General features: G+C 33.7%; 3 protein-coding genes across 4 annotated transcripts in view; 1 reads left to right on the top strand and 2 right to left on the bottom strand.

Annotated features, from left to right (window-relative positions):
- The window catches only part of LOC105226142 (uncharacterized), a 270,787-nt gene that overhangs the window by 69,647 nt on the left and 183,388 nt on the right, over window positions 1-17,752 (top strand). The gene's annotated exons all lie outside the window — the stretch shown is intronic.
- Window positions 4,135-9,017, bottom strand: LOC125778426 (uncharacterized). 2 transcript variants are annotated; one of them, XM_049455828.1, is made up of 3 exons: window positions 7,599-9,017; window positions 5,648-7,183; window positions 4,135-5,573 (listed from the first exon to the last, which is right to left on the bottom strand). In XM_049455828.1, exon 2 carries the CDS (start codon window positions 7,072-7,074, stop codon window positions 5,695-5,697), a length of 1,380 nt encoding a protein of 459 aa, XP_049311785.1. In that variant the 5' UTR covers window positions 7,075-7,183; window positions 7,599-9,017; the 3' UTR covers window positions 4,135-5,573; window positions 5,648-5,694. The 2 variants fall into 2 exon arrangements, with proteins under 2 accessions (XP_049311785.1, XP_049311784.1); XM_049455827.1 differs by having other exon boundaries at window positions 4,135-7,183.
- LOC125778427 (uncharacterized) lies at window positions 9,338-12,330 on the bottom strand. Its single transcript, XM_049455829.1, has 2 exons — window positions 10,855-12,330; window positions 9,338-10,780 (listed from the first exon to the last, which is right to left on the bottom strand). The coding sequence occupies exon 1, from the start codon at window positions 12,279-12,281 to the stop codon at window positions 10,902-10,904; it is 1,380 nt and encodes a 459-aa protein (XP_049311786.1). The 5' UTR covers window positions 12,282-12,330; the 3' UTR covers window positions 9,338-10,780; window positions 10,855-10,901.

The raw sequence follows: 17,752 nt of genomic DNA, 5'->3' as shown, positions 1-17,752 counted from the left end.
CTTTTTTGTAAATTTTTTCACCAAAAAAATTGAAAAAATTTTGAAACAGAAACTTTTTTACTAAAAACAAAATCATTTTTTTACTTACCATTTTTTTGCTCTAAAAATTTATTTACTAAACATATTTTTTACCAAAAATATTTTTTCGGACAAAATTTTTTGAAATCGAAATTTTTCTAGATTTTTTAAATTTTTTCGTACAAAAGTTGTGTTCATTACTTTTTCAAAAACATTTTTTTATTAAAATATTTTTTTATAAAAACTTTTATAAAAAATTTTTTACTAAAAATATTTTTTCGGGCAAAATTTTTTGAAATCGAAATTTTTTCTTTTGAAATCGAAATTTTTCTAGATTTTTAAAATTTTTTCGCACAAAGGTTGTGTTCAATACTTTTTCAAAAATATTTTTTTATTAAAATATTTTTTTATAAAAACTTTTATAAAAAAATTTTTACTAAATTTTTACTAAAAATATTTTTTCGGGCAAAATTTTTTGAAATCGAAATTTTTCTAAATTTTTAAAATTTGTTCGTACAAAAGTTCTGTTAAATATTCTTGCAATAAAATTATAAATTTATTTAAAAAAATTATAATACTTACAAAAGTTTTTTATCGAAATATTTTTTTTTATAAATCTATTAAAACCATAATTAGTTTGCCCACATTATCTTGAAAAAAAAAAATTCAAATAATTTTTATGAAAAATGTTTTATCTTCAAAATTTTTATTACAAATAATGATATGGAAGTTTTTCAAATTTTTTTTGTGCGAAAGTACTGTTAAAATATATTTTTTTTAAATCATTAATTTTTTATCAAAATATTTTAATTAATTTTTATCATTAATAAAAATTAATAATTATAGTCACGCACATTCTCAAAACATATGTACATATGCATCTGATATATAAAAAATTGATGTAAACGTCAATATTCTGATTTTTTTGTACAAAATTTTATGTCAATAATTTTTTTTTCAAAACAATTTTTGTGCTAATATTATTTTTCTAAATATAAAATTGTCAAAATATTTTTACTAAAGTCTGCTTCATTATTTTTTAATAAAATCGAAAATGTATATCATCAAGATATTTTTTTACAAAATTATAAACTTAAAAAATTTTTTTTTTATTAAAAAAATTTATTTTATTTTTTTTTTACTAAAAAATTATGTTATCGAAACTTTTTTATTTGAAAATCTTAAAAGCAATCAAATTATTTACCGGCAGCTCTATTGATCCATTTCTACGCATTCCCGCGCGCTGCTCATGACTTCCTTACATCGGCTACTTACTCCCTGCTTTCGTAATGCAGTTATAGGAGCCCGCTGTAATATAACTATTCCACCTCAAATATTCTCGTTGTAGTTTTTTCCTTGTTGAAGCGCCTACCTACAAGCGAACGGTGAACGGAGATTACCGTATTTTTATTGTTTTTGTTTTCGTCGAATCATCAATTTTATCAGAAATTCAGTTAGAATTGCAATTATGTAAACATTTGTAATGCAAGTATTTGTTAGCAAATATTTCCCTGTCAATAAAATCTAATGCATTTTGGAGCGAACTGACAGCGCAGATACTGATTGGCCGGGCGTTCGGGCGATAGGTCGCATACCAACGGCAGGCGCTCCCCCTTGGCGTGCCTTCGACCGGAGTTGTTGTCTCTTGGGCGCCTGCACTGATAACCGCAGAATTCATATGCTAAATGCAAACACACACATGCACACATAAATACACACGAATGCATAAGTGTGTGTGTTTGTGAAAAAATGTGTTTGCTTCATTACATGTGCTCCTGCATAGTTGTTCCCTTGCGCCACTCCGATTCCCGGCGGTGCGACGCTCGAAAGCCGCAGAGCTCGGCTAACAGCCACTGAAGACACAGCTGTTGATGGGCTATGCAAATAACCAGCTACATACATATGTATGTGTGTGTTTGCTAGCGAGCATGTGGTAGGTTAGGGTGGCGTGCGAAAAGGCAACGAAAAAATAGAAAAACAAATAAGCAAAGCAACAAAAATAGGGAAGAGCGTAGCTCGTCAATGTGGAATGCATACATACATACAAGTAAAGCCAAACAAAAAGTCACCACCAACAAGCAGCAAAGTAAATCATGTAAACAAAAAGTGCCGTATGCAACAATAACAATAAAAATGTGCAATGGTCAGGGCTAACATTCCATGCGCCACAAAATATTTAGTGTAAGGTTAGTGCTGGCGAAGGGAGAGGAATGTGTGGAGAGAGCGAGTGTCTGTGAGTGTATGAGAGTCTTTGACTTTCGGTGAGCGCATTAAAATATGCGTGACTCTGTTAACGGCTTAACAGTGAATTGTGCAATGAGTGCATGACTTTTGGCCGCGTTGCCAGATCGTGAGATTATCACGATGTTAAAAGTCCCGAAATTTTCCTCAATTTTTTTTCGCAAAAAGCCTTGCCTTCCTGTATGACGTAGTAGTAATCTCGTAGTAATAATGAACCTCCATCTGGCATTACAAAGGTCCTATCTGCATTGGTATGGCGTGTCGGTCTATACCAAACCTAACCTAAACGCACAACAGAAATGGTGTTCCTTATCCTGAGACAAAGACAGTTTTGGAATTGAATTTTTCGACCAAATCGCTCAAAGTCAAAATTTAGACGGATTAGTGAAAGAAATAATAAAAATTGATTGCAAGAGTCGGATTTATTTTCTCGATAAATTTGAAGAAATTTTTCTGATTGCCCTGTGATGACCCCTATAATGCGGCTCGTCCGCCTTTCATTGCCTTCTTTTTCTATAAGACCGGATACACAGAAGATTTTAACCGAGTGAAGTGTTAAAATGTAGTTATTGCCTGATTGCATAACGCAGTGAGACTTAACAGTCTTAGTATTGGGGCAACATATAGTATATCCTTAATTGCCACTTGGCTATCCACTAGAAGTTTTATGGACTCGTTGGTTAGAGCAGAGACCCACTGTACACCTTCTGTTTTATCTTCGGCCTGAAAGACAGAATTGTAGTACCAGAACCATAGGTCAAATTTTCTCTACCAGGGAGTTGCTGGTGGGTATTCCTGCCAACTTAACCCGACTTCATTGAGAAGGTCGAGTATGACACCGTAGCCTGGCTGTAATGGCCTAAAATCATGAGCCTTCTAGCCGTAAGCTTTGCTTCGTACCTCTTGTATATTGGACATATGTCGAGGATAATCTCCAAAGCCTTTATTGAAGAACCATCAGTTTTATTTAATTTTCTTTCCAAAACTCAACACGGTTATGACTATAATTTAACAGCACAAACACAAACAGCTGATTCGCTGACAGCATCTTTGCGAGCAAACCTTAAAAAGAGAACGAGAGATTGCATGCGGCACTCTGGTATTATCGAAAGATTGACTGTCAGAAGCAAATGCAGTGAATGGCAATTATTTATGGACTGCATGCTGTTGCTGCTACCTGTATGCAACATGTTTGACGGTCTGAATGTGTGTATGAAACGAATTTGAGTAAATCAACGAATTAATTGGTTGTGGATTGTATGTTGATGGTGGTCGCGTGAGACAAATACTGAGAGATGTGCATAAAATGCAGAAAATATGGAGGCATTCATGAATAAAACAAGTATTTGAGCCTAGCTGTTTTTACAAATAAGCGTGGAGGTCCAACAAACGGCAGTTCCTGGGTATAAGTCTCTGAGACTCTGGTGTTTCTTTTGCTAATGCTAATTTTCGTTTGAAGATTCGCTTCGTCCTGTTAGATAAGGAATTCATTTATGCTTTACGCTGCAGTTTTGGTCCTGGTCATTCAAATCGCAGACATACAACCACACACTTGGACCTATATTATATTCACGACTCGTACTATACAATCTTTTAGGAACTAAACACCGCTGCAAGTAGGAAACTTATCCCTCGCGGTAATCAAGCGATCTTATGATTTACCTGTCTTCATAGATGTAGTGTGACTAATTGTTCTCACCTGTTCAGTTTCTTACCGCTGACTGAATCATCTGCTTAGCGCATAGCCGCCTTCATCAAAAAATGCGTTCCACAAATGCTCAACAGTCAGCTCCCCACACATATACACATGCACTCACAGTTTGGCGCTGCCGTACATGACCCAACGCAACATCGAACCAGCCCACGAACAACCAGAGAATGTAAAGTATAGAGAAGGTGCAAATCGAATTCTGTATGATGGTTCGATTGCGCGGCTAACAGAGCTTATAGGATTCGCGAAGGGAATTCACCATTCTCGCTGCTATTTAGCAGAAATGAGCATGTCTCTGGCAGAATTATATGTAAAACGACTAAATTCATGCGAGAATGAGTAAAGAGAAATGATATGAAGAAAAATATACAAAGTCACACAGAGAATGTAAAAAAGCATTCTTTGAGTCACATATGCATGATGATCTTGTATCATATGAACCATTTTTTGCACCAGTAGAATTTCTATGGCATACATACATATATTATTTCTTACATTTGTCTTGTTTGTTTACATTTTTTTGGCATCTATGTTGTCATGGGCAACCAGGGCAAAAAAAATAAAGTAATGGCCGCCGATTGTCACCGCTTTCCTTGCCGCTGTGACAGCTTCGCCAACAAACGTGTGTAAATATGTATGTACGTATGATCGTGAATACATATCGACGCAGATTTTTGCGAGAAGCACCAGAAAGTGGTGCAAATTATGATTTTTAGCTTTTGCCGAAAAGACACTTGTTGGCAAAGGCATGCTCGGGGAGATGTTCGGCATCTGTTTTTATGAATGAAGCGAGATCGCTTGTGCAATTTGCGCCTGCGTTTATGAATGAAAATTGTTTTTGTTGTAAGAATTACTACATTTGTTCTTCGCCAATTTGGCTGCCATATTGACTTGTGAAGATCAATTTTTTGTGGTGACATATTCATATGTATGTGTACGCATATGTATGTATGTAGGTCAATGCACGCACTTGCAAGAAGTATGTTGGTAAGTGATGAAAATATGAGCAAATTTTGTAGAGCATTTGCTTTCGCAAACATACAGACAAATGTGCAAACGAAATAATATATGTATGGTTGCTTAGCATTTTGCTTCTACGCCGGTCAAATTTCCATACAAAAATCGCCTGAAATGTGTGAGAAAATAAAATGGACAACTATGGCAAATATTTTTTAAAAAATTTATTGATAATTAAATTTAAATGAAAATACATGTAAATTTACTTAAATTTGTTTAAATTTATTAAAAAATTTATTGAAAATTACTTAAATTTATTCAAACTGCAAAGAAAAATAAAAAGAAAATTCATTTTATTAGAAATATACATATAAAAAATTATTAAGAAAATATATTTTTAGTAAAACACGATTTTCAGAATTTGTCTACCTACAACCACAAATTCTCACACAACCTAATCAATAAAGATTAGGTCTTTTTCACCAGCTTTTTTCAAAGCTTGGCTCACGTGTACATACTACTAACTACATTAATAAATACTAAAACTAACTAGCAATAACTAATACTAAAACTACTACTACGAACTATTTACAACTTAATTCTACCCTGAAAGAAAAAAAAAGAACAATATTAGTTTAGGAAGAATCTGAAATGAGAAGAATGAAATGTGTTTTAATTATTTAACTAATGTACACTAAAATACTTGTATAGTTCTTTTACCTTTTATAACACGGAAATCGCTAGAAAAATTGAATGTGGCCTACAATCTACGTTACCAATTTCTTTAATTTTTGCTGTTTATTAAAATGCCTCGCCCTCACTTCATTTTTATGAATCTGTTCCTGTTCGTGCGCCAGCCATTTCGCGTTTTTGAACAGTAAAACTGTTATCAAAAAGTCTAAAAACTGATGCCTATGTTCGAGGCAATCTCCAGCCTCGCTATACCACTCTGGGTATTTCTGATTCGTAATTGCAGTAATCTGGGCTAAAATCATAGATTTTATACCCACTCTGCAAGAATTTGCTATAAAGAGCTCTTTATAGCAGCTCATTTGTAGGCGGCTTATGTCGAAGACTCTATCATCGGGATTAACCAGCCTTAGGTCATTCGCGCTTTTGTAATTTTTGGACCTAATAAGGGCTTCCGATGAGTCTTCCAAAGAGCTTTCCGTATTCCGCATTAAAATGGCACATTTGTCGCACTTCAATCTACATAAAACTTTCTGGTATATCGCATATCCAGTATAATAGCGACGAACCTGTATCTCGGCTGGTTTTTCATTCTGATCAAATTGCTCATCTGGAACATTTATTTGTTCCACGGCAAGTTGCTCAGACGGTTTCAAATTTTCTTTCAGGTCGTCTTCCTGGCCAATATTCCAGTCAAGGTTTATATCGTCGTCTTCTTCGCAATTGCTGCCTGATTGCGAGAAGTTGCGTCGCAGTATATGCATGGACACTAGCCTTGCTACAATATACTGCATCTCGTGCGCTGATGGATGGTTATTACATCCTAAATTTGCTCTTATTTTATAAAAAAAGTTTTCCAAGGCATCTTGGTTCATCCTCCCTAAGAGTATAAAGGATATATTCGAATATTCTTCGAATATATCGCCGCTCAATGCAATCATTGCATTTATTGTTAAAACAAACGAATCTAGGCACAATAGTTGGCTGTTGGGCTTTTTTATATTTTTTATATATTCGATATGATCTTTTAATCTATTAATTTTCTCAATACAACCTCTTTGTATTGGTCGTCTTCGAGGATTTGGATTGCAAAGCGTCTTGCAATCCAATTCGTCGAAAAGATCATTCATTCTCTTCACCAGCAGTTGGGTTGGTTTAGCGCATTTTTTTAAGTGCTCATCGGAGCCCAACAAATTTTCTTTTATTGACATATCAATTGCCGCGGCGACCGAGTTGCTGAAAATTTGTGTCGCTCTAGACACCGACATCTTTTCTAAATTTGTGGGGTACACATGCGAATAGGTTAATTTTGGGCACATTTTAAAATTAACGTTCGCCTGGTCTATGGCATATATTTTGCGGACAACTTTAAAAGTTGTCAGCCCATCTTGTGTTTCAACATCATACTTTAAGATCATATTGCGCATGCATTTTATTAAATGGCAATAGTCGAACATAAAATAAATTTTCTTTTGCTTGTGGAAAAAATACGGTTTTTCCGGCGATGCTCCCAACAGTTGCTTTTGTACGGGCGCGCCGGTTGAAATAATTGGGTTGGGGCCTCATCTAAAAAAATTGTAAATAAATATAAAGATACATAAATATAAAATATATATAATAAATACTAAATTTCAAAATAAGTATATGTACATACATATATTTAATAATATTAAATAGTATATGCACCCATATAAATAATAAACCTTACATCCCTAGTGTTATGGGAGCGAATAAGACACGGGAGCAGTATTCGACAGTTTTTGAATTGAATGTACACCCGCAAATAATCAAACACACTCATGCACTTGTATGTGCACCCGCAACCAAATTAACATATTAAAACACACACACGCACTTATATGTGCACCCGCAAATAATCAAACACACTCATGCACTTGTATGTGCACCCGCAACCAAATTAACAAAACACCCACACGCACTTAAACAAACACTCACAATATAAAAATTGAACTGCACTTACCCAGATATAATGTCGGTACAGCATTCCCTTTGAGGTTCCTGGTTCCAATTGCATCCTTTTCGAAGTGTTTCTCACAAATGAATGAGTTGCTGACTGGAAAGTGGTCAGTGGGAGAAATTTTTAGATTCTCCTTCCACTTTCCAGCCAGCTCACATTCATTTGGGAAACGAAATAAACGTAGTACCCCACCGTTGGTACTTTCACATCCGCGCACACGACACTTCCGAATTTTCGGCATTTTTCCGCACTATTTTAAATTATTTTTTTAAAAAATTATGATCTCACCGCACAAAACACGACTTATCCGCGCAAAATCACCAACTTTATGAAAATTGGCGCAATTATTGGCACTTCAATTTTATGTAAACTTTAAAACATATTTACATATGACTACATAATATATTTGATTTTGGCGCAATTATCGGCACTTGTCAATTGGGCCAATATACATATAAGTAGGGGAAAGAAGGATGGTTAGCAACCATTGGTTACTTTCATTTGTGTGTACAATACTTATTTGCATATGACATATACAAAGAACATGTAAGAAGAAGATTTCTGGTTCCCTGGTATGTGATATGTAAATATTTATTTGATTTTGGCGCAATTATTGACACTTACTTCTCTTAATATACAAAATTGGGCCAAAACGAAACAATGAAATACATAATTACTTTTGCATGCCAATATGGACATGCTGACGGCAAAACGCAAAGGCATATATTGCACATACATACAAGCGTGGTTGAAAGCAAAAATTGAAGCATAAGAAATTGAAATGCCGACAGCAAAACGAAATTGCTTACATTTGTACATTGCGTATGGATCATGAAAATATCAATCATCATGTTTAGGTTAATCTTTTATACATATGTATGTATGTATATTTAAAATGACTTATTATAAAATAAGATCAAATTAACATGAAATAATTTGAAAAATAATAAATCAAAAATAAAAAAGTCTACATACATATTTCCATACAAAATGGAACATTCATATTTCCTATGGAATATCTAAGAAATCATTTTTCTTCATACAAAATTGTACTCATCATAATTATGTGTACAAGTCAATATTCAATTGCCGACGGCAAAACGCAAAAGCATACACATACATACTTATTTGCATACATTGCGATTCCCAAGTTGAAAAATTGAAGCTGAAAATATAACAAAGTTGGGAGATCATAAGGAGCAGCATGCATATGTTTATGTCTTCATATTCATATTCAATGCATGCATATGTTTACATATGTCTTCATATTCATATTCATGCATACATATATTTATGTCTCTTCATATTCTTGCGTATGTGAGACAGAGAACATCATGTATTTTGTACACATTTTTCGGTGTCAAAATGAAACAAAATATAAACAAGCAAAACGAAATTCTTCCTTGCGAGTCTCTTCATATTTTCTGCTTCGGCATATGTATATGCCTTGTGATCATGTGAGACATAAAAAATATAAACGAAAAGCAAAACGAAGTTAGAAGTGTACTCATGGGCATGCATACATATAATTCTGTCTCTTCATTTTCTCTGTTTGGGCATACATGCCTTGTCATTAGATGCCGCAGATACATATATTATATTTACTTCTCTTCATTTTCTGTTTGAGTATGTGAGAGAACTGTTAAAAATGTTAACATTTCTCACTGTGGATTCTGTGGTGAACTCCCTTCAAAAATCCTACAAAATGTTCGCTGTCGAACCTGCACCTTCTCTATACTTTACCAGAGAATGTAAAGTATAGAGAAGGTGCAAATCGAATTCTGTATGATGGTTCGATTGCGCGGCTAACAGAGCTTATAGGATTCGCGAAGGGAATTCACCATTCTCGCTGCTATTTAGCAGAAATGAGCATGTCTCTGGCAGAATTATATGTAAAACGACTAAATTCATGCGAGAATGAGTAAAGAGAAATGATATGAAGAAAAATATACAAAGTCACACAGAGAATGTAAAAAAGCATTCTTTGAGTCACATATGCATGATGATCTTGTATCATATGAACCATTTTTTGCACCAGTAGAATTTCTATGGCATACATACATATATTATTTCTTACATTTGTCTTGTTTGTTTACATTTTTTTGGCATCTATGTTGTCATGGGCAACCAGGGCAAAAAAAATAAAGTAATGGCCGCCGATTGTCACCGCTTTCCTTGCCGCTGTGACAGCTTCGCCAACAAACGTGTGTAAATATGTATGTACGTATGATCGTGAATACATATCGACGCAGATTTTTGCGAGAAGCACCAGAAAGTGGTGCAAATTATGATTTTTAGCTTTTGCCGAAAAGACACTTGTTGGCAAAGGCATGCTCGGGGAGATGTTCGGCATCTGTTTTTATGAATGAAGCGAGATCGCTTGTGCAATTTGCGCCTGCGTTTATGAATGAAAATTGTTTTTGTTGTAAGAATTACTACATTTGTTCTTCGCCAATTTGGCTGCCATATTGACTTGTGAAGATCAATTTTTTGTGGTGACATATTCATATGTATGTGTACGCATATGTATGTATGTAGGTCAATGCACGCACTTGCAAGAAGTATGTTGGTAAGTGATGAAAATATGAGCAAATTTTGTAGAGCATTTGCTTTCGCAAACATACAGACAAATGTGCAAACGAAATAATATATGTATGGTTGCTTAGCATTTTGCTTCTACGCCGGTCAAATTTCCATACAAAAATCGCCTGAAATGTGTGAGAAAATAAAATGGACAACTATGGCAAATATTTTTTAAAAAATTTATTGATAATTAAATTTAAATGAAAATACATGTAAATTTACTTAAATTTGTTTAAATTTATTAAAAAATTTATTGAAAATTACTTAAATTTATTCAAACTGCAAAGAAAAATAAAAAGAAAATTCATTTTATTAGAAATATACATATAAAAAATTATTAAGAAAATATATTTTTAGTAAAACACGATTTTCAGAATTTGTCTACCTACAACCACAAATTCTCACACAACCTAATCAATAAAGATTAGGTCTTTTTCACCAGCTTTTTTCAAAGCTTGGCTCACGTGTACATACTACTAACTACATTAATAAATACTAAAACTAACTAGCAATAACTAATACTAAAACTACTACTACGAACTATTTACAACTTAATTCTACCCTGAAAGAAAAAAAAAGAACAATATTAGTTTAGGAAGAATCTGAAATGAGAAGAATGAAATGTGTTTTAATTATTTAACTAATGTACACTAAAATACTTGTATAGTTCTTTTACCTTTTATAACACGGAAATCGCTAGAAAAATTGAATGTGGCCTACAATCTACGTTACCAATTTCTTTAATTTTTGCTGTTTATTAAAATGCCTCGCCCTCACTTCATTTTTATGAATCTGTTCCTGTTCGTGCGCCAGCCATTTCGCGTTTTTGAACAGTAAAACTGTTATCAAAAAGTCTAAAAACTGATGCCTATGTTCGAGGCAATCTCCAGCCTCGCTATACCACTCTGGGTATTTCTGATTCGTAATTGCAGTAATCTGGGCTAAAATCATAGATTTTATACCCACTCTGCAAGAATTTGCTATAAAGAGCTCTTTATAGCAGCTCATTTGTAGGCGGCTTATGTCGAAGACTCTATCATCGGGATTAACCAGCCTTAGGTCATTCGCGCTTTTGTAATTTTTGGACCTAATAAGGGCTTCCGATGAGTCTTCCAAAGAGCTTTCCGTATTCCGCATTAAAATGGCACATTTGTCGCACTTCAATCTACATAAAACTTTCTGGTATATCGCATATCCAGTATAATAGCGACGAACCTGTATCTCGGCTGGTTTTTCATTCTGATCAAATTGCTCATCTGGAACATTTATTTGTTCCACGGCAAGTTGCTCAGACGGTTTCAAATTTTCTTTCAGGTCGTCTTCCTGGCCAATATTCCAGTCAAGGTTTATATCGTCGTCTTCTTCGCAATTGCTGCCTGATTGCGAGAAGTTGCGTCGCAGTATATGCATGGACACTAGCCTTGCTACAATATACTGCATCTCGTGCGCTGATGGATGGTTATTACATCCTAAATTTGCTCTTATTTTATAAAAAAAGTTTTCCAAGGCATCTTGGTTCATCCTCCCTAAGAGTATAAAGGATATATTCGAATATTCTTCGAATATATCGCCGCTCAATGCAATCATTGCATTTATTGTTAAAACAAACGAATCTAGGCACAATAGTTGGCTGTTGGGCTTTTTTATATTTTTTATATATTCGATATGATCTTTTAATCTATTAATTTTCTCAATACAACCTCTTTGTATTGGTCGTCTTCGAGGATTTGGATTGCAAAGCGTCTTGCAATCCAATTCGTCGAAAAGATCATTCATTCTCTTCACCAGCAGTTGGGTTGGTTTAGCGCATTTTTTTAAGTGCTCATCGGAGCCCAACAAATTTTCTTTTATTGACATATCAATTGCCGCGGCGACCGAGTTGCTGAAAATTTGTGTCGCTCTAGACACCGACATCTTTTCTAAATTTGTGGGGTACACATGCGAATAGGTTAATTTTGGGCACATTTTAAAATTAACGTTCGCCTGGTCTATGGCATATATTTTGCGGACAACTTTAAAAGTTGTCAGCCCATCTTGTGTTTCAACATCATACTTTAAGATCATATTGCGCATGCATTTTATTAAATGGCAATAGTCGAACATAAAATAAATTTTCTTTTGCTTGTGGAAAAAATACGGTTTTTCCGGCGATGCTCCCAACAGTTGCTTTTGTACGGGCGCGCCGGTTGAAATAATTGGGTTGGGGCCTCATCTAAAAAAATTGTAAATAAATATAAAGATACATAAATATAAAATATATATAATAAATACTAAATTTCAAAATAAGTATATGTACATACATATATTTAATAATATTAAATAGTATATGCACCCATATAAATAATAAACCTTACATCCCTAGTGTTATGGGAGCGAATAAGACACGGGAGCAGTATTCGACAGTTTTTGAATTGAATGTACACCCGCAAATAATCAAACACACTCATGCACTTGTATGTGCACCCGCAACCAAATTAACATATTAAAACACACACACGCACTTATATGTGCACCCGCAAATAATCAAACACACTCATGCACTTGTATGTGCACCCGCAACCAAATTAACAAAACACCCACACGCACTTAAACAAACACTCACAATATAAAAATTGAACTGCACTTACCCAGATATAATGTCGGTACAGCATTCCCTTTGAGGTTCCTGGTTCCAATTGCATCCTTTTCGAAGTGTTTCTCACAAATGAATGAGTTGCTGACTGGAAAGTGGTCAGTGGGAGAAATTTTTAGATTCTCCTTCCACTTTCCAGCCAGCTCACATTCATTTGGGAAACGAAATAAACGTAGTACCCCACCGTTGGTACTTTCACATCCGCGCACACGACACTTCCGAATTTTCGGCATTTTTCCGCACTATTTTAAATTATTTTTTTAAAAAATTATGATCTCACCGCACAAAACACGACTTATCCGCGCAAAATCACCAACTTTATGAAAATTGGCGCAATTATTGGCACTTCAATTTTATGTAAACTTTAAAACATATTTACATATGACTACATAATATATTTGATTTTGGCGCAATTATCGGCACTTGTCAATTGGGCCAATATACATATAAGTAGGGGAAAGAAGGATGGTTAGCAACCATTGGTTACTTTCATTTGTGTGTACAATACTTATTTGCATATGACATATACAAAGAACATGTAAGAAGAAGATTTCTGGTTCCCTGGTATGTGATATGTAAATATTTATTTGATTTTGGCGCAATTATTGACACTTACTTCTCTTAATATACAAAATTGGGCCAAAACGAAACAATGAAATACATAATTACTTTTGCATGCCAATATGGACATGCTGACGGCAAAACGCAAAGGCATATATTGCACATACATACAAGCGTGGTTGAAAGCAAAAATTGAAGCATAAGAAATTGAAATGCCGACAGCAAAACGAAATTGCTTACATTTGTACATTGCGTATGGATCATGAAAATATCAATCATCATGTTTAGGTTAATCTTTTATACATATGTATGTATGTATATTTAAAATGACTTATTATAAAATAAGATCAAATTAACATGAAATAATTTGAAAAATAATAAATCAAAAATAAAAAAGTCTACATACATATTTCCATACAAAATGGAACATTCATATTTCCTATGGAATATCTAAGAAATCATTTTTCTTCATACAAAATTGTACTCATCATAATTATGTGTACAAGTCAATATTCAATTGCCGACGGCAAAACGCAAAAGCATACACATACATACTTATTTGCATACATTGCGATTCCCAAGTTGAAAAATTGAAGCTGAAAATATAACAAAGTTGGGAGATCATAAGGAGCAGCATGCATATGTTTATGTCTTCATATTCATATTCAATGCATGCATATGTTTACATATGTCTTCATATTCATATTCATGCATACATATATTTATGTCTCTTCATATTCTTGCGTATGTGAGACAGAGAACATCATGTATTTTGTACACATTTTTCGGTGTCAAAATGAAACAAAATATAAACAAGCAAAACGAAATTCTTCCTTGCGAGTCTCTTCATATTTTCTGCTTCGGCATATGTATATGCCTTGTGATCATGTGAGACATAAAAAATATAAACGAAAAGCAAAACGAAGTTAGAAGTGTACTCATGGGCATGCATACATATAATTCTGTCTCTTCATTTTCTCTGTTTGGGCATACATGCCTTGTCATTAGATGCCGCAGATACATATATTATATTTACTTCTCTTCATTTTCTGTTTGAGTATGTGAGAGAACTGTTAAAAATGTTAACATTTCTCACTGTGGATTCTGTGGTGAACTCCCTTCAAAAATCCTACAAAATGTTCGCTGTCGAACCTGCACCTTCTCTATACTTTACCAGAGAATGTAAAGTATAGAGAAGGTGCAAATCGAATTCTGTATGATGGTTCGATTGCGCGGCTAACAGAGCTTATAGGATTCGCGAAGGGAATTCACCATTCTCGCTGCTATTTAGCAGAAATGAGCATGTCTCTGGCAGAATTATATGTAAAACGACTAAATTCATGCGAGAATGAGTAAAGAGAAATGATATGAAGAAAAATATACAAAGTCACACAGAGAATGTAAAAAAGCATTCTTTGAGTCACATATGCATGATGATCTTGTATCATATGAACCATTTTTTGCACCAGTAGAATTTCTATGGCATACATACATATATTATTTCTTACATTTGTCTTGTTTGTTTACATTTTTTTGGCATCTATGTTGTCATGGGCAACCAGGGCAAAAAAAATAAAGTAATGGCCGCCGATTGTCACCGCTTTCCTTGCCGCTGTGACAGCTTCGCCAACAAACGTGTGTAAATATGTATGTACGTATGATCGTGAATACATATCGACGCAGATTTTTGCGAGAAGCACCAGAAAGTGGTGCAAATTATGATTTTTAGCTTTTGCCGAAAAGACACTTGTTGGCAAAGGCATGCTCGGGGAGATGTTCGGCATCTGTTTTTATGAATGAAGCGAGATCGCTTGTGCAATTTGCGCCTGCGTTTATGAATGAAAATTGTTTTTGTTGTAAGAATTACTACATTTGTTCTTCGCCAATTTGGCTGCCATATTGACTTGTGAAGATCAATTTTTTGTGGTGACATATTCATATGTATGTGTACGCATATGTATGTATGTAGGTCAATGCACGCACTTGCAAGAAGTATGTTGGTAAGTGATGAAAATATGAGCAAATTTTGTAGAGCATTTGCTTTCGCAAACATACAGACAAATGTGCAAACGAAATAATATATGTATGGTTGCTTAGCATTTTGCTTCTACGCCGGTCAAATTTCCATACAAAAATCGCCTGAAATGTGTGAGAAAATAAAATGGACAACTATGGCAAATATTTTTTAAAAAATTTATTGATAATTAAATTTAAATGAAAATACATGTAAATTTACTTAAATTTGTTTAAATTTATTAAAAAATTTATTGAAAATTACTTAAATTTATTCAAACTGCAAAGAAAAATAAAAAGAAAATTCATTTTATTAGAAATATACATATAAAAAATTATTAAGAAAATATATTTTTAGTAAAACACGATTTTCAGAATTTGTCTACCTACAACCACAAATTCTCACACAACCTAATCAATAAAGATTAGGTCTTTTTCACCAGCTTTTTTCAAAGCTTGGCTCACGTGTACATACTACTAACTACATTAATAAATACTAAAACTAACTAGCAATAACTAATACTAAAACTACTACTACGAACTATTTACAACTTAATTCTACCCTGAAAGAAAAAAAAAGAACAATATTAGTTTAGGAAGAATCTGAAATGAGAAGAATGAAATGTGTTTTAATTATTTAACTAATGTACACTAAAATACTTGTATAGTTCTTTTACCTTTTATAACACGGAAATCGCTAGAAAAATTGAATGTGGCCTACAATCTACGTTACCAATTTCTTTAATTTTTGCTGTTTATTAAAATGCCTCGCCCTCACTTCATTTTTATGAATCTGTTCCTGTTCGTGCGCCAGCCATTTCGCGTTTTTGAACAGTAAAACTGTTATCAAAAAGTCTAAAAACTGATGCCTATGTTCGAGGCAATCTCCAGCCTCGCTATACCACTCTGGGTATTTCTGATTCGTAATTGCAGTAATCTGGGCTAAAATCATAGATTTTATACCCACTCTGCAAGAATTTGCTATAAAGAGCTCTTTGGCACTTTTATTGGCACTTCAATTTTATGTAAACTTTAAAACATATTTACATATGACTACATAATATATTTGATTTTGGCGCAATTATCGACACTTGCCAATTGGGCCAATATACATAAAAGTAGGAGAAAGAAACATGTAAGAAGAAGATTTTTACTTAATATGTAAATATTTATTCGATTTTGGCGCAATTATTGACACTTGTCTTAATATACAAAATTGGGCCAAAAAGAAACAATGAAATACATAATTACTTTTGCATGCCAATATGGACATGCTGACGGCAAAACGCAAAGGCATATATTGCACATACATACAAGCGTGGTTGAAAGCAAAAATTGAAGCATAAGAAATTGAAATGCCGACGGCAAAACGAAATTGCTTACATTTGTACATTGCGTATGGATCATGAAAATATCAATCATCATGTTTAGGTTAATCTTTTATACATATGTATGTATGTATATTTAAAATGACTTATTATAAAATAAGATCAAATTAACATGAAATAATTTGAAAAATAATAAATCAAAAATAAAAAAGTCTACATACATATGTACATATTTCCATACAAAATGGAACATTCATATTTCCTATGGAATATCTAAGAAATCATTTTTCTTCATACAAAATTGTACTCATCATAATTATGTGTACAAGTCAATATTCAATTGCCGACGGCAAAACGCAAAAGCATACACATACATACTTATTTGCATACATTGCGATTCCCAAGTTGAAAAATTGAAGCTGAAAATATAACAAAGTTGGGAGATCATAAGGAGCAGCATGCATATGTTTATGTCTTCATATTCATATTCATGCATACATATATTTATGTCTCTTCATATTCTTGCGTATGTGAGACAGAGAACATCATGTATTTTGTACACATTTTTCGGTGTCAAAATGAAACAAAATATAAACAAGCAAAACGAAATTCTTCCTTGCGAGTCTCTTCATATTTTCTGCTTCGGCATATGTATATGCCTTGTGATCATGTGAGACATAAAAAAATGTGTTTACGTTCTCTGTGTGAGACATAAAAAATATAAACGAAAAGCAAAACGAAATTCTTCGTTAGAAGTGTACTCATGGGCATGCATACATATAATTCTGTCTCTTCATTTTCTCTGTTTGGGCATACATGCCTTGTCATTAGATGCCGCAAATACATATATTATATTTACTTCTCTTCATTTTCTGTTTGAGTATGTGAGAGAACTGTTAAAAATGTTAACATTTCTCACTGTGGATTCTGTGGTGAACTCCCTTCAAAAATCCTACAAAATGTTCGCTGTCGAACCTGCACCTTCTCTATACTTTACATTCTCTGACTTTACATTCTCTGGCTAGCCAACCAACTTCTAA

This window comes from Bactrocera dorsalis, chromosome 4, assembly GCF_023373825.1.
Source record: "Bactrocera dorsalis isolate Fly_Bdor chromosome 4, ASM2337382v1, whole genome shotgun sequence".
Lineage (NCBI taxonomy): Eukaryota > Metazoa > Arthropoda > Insecta > Diptera > Tephritidae > Bactrocera > Bactrocera dorsalis.
This window is presented reverse-complemented; position numbering and strand designations above follow the sequence as displayed.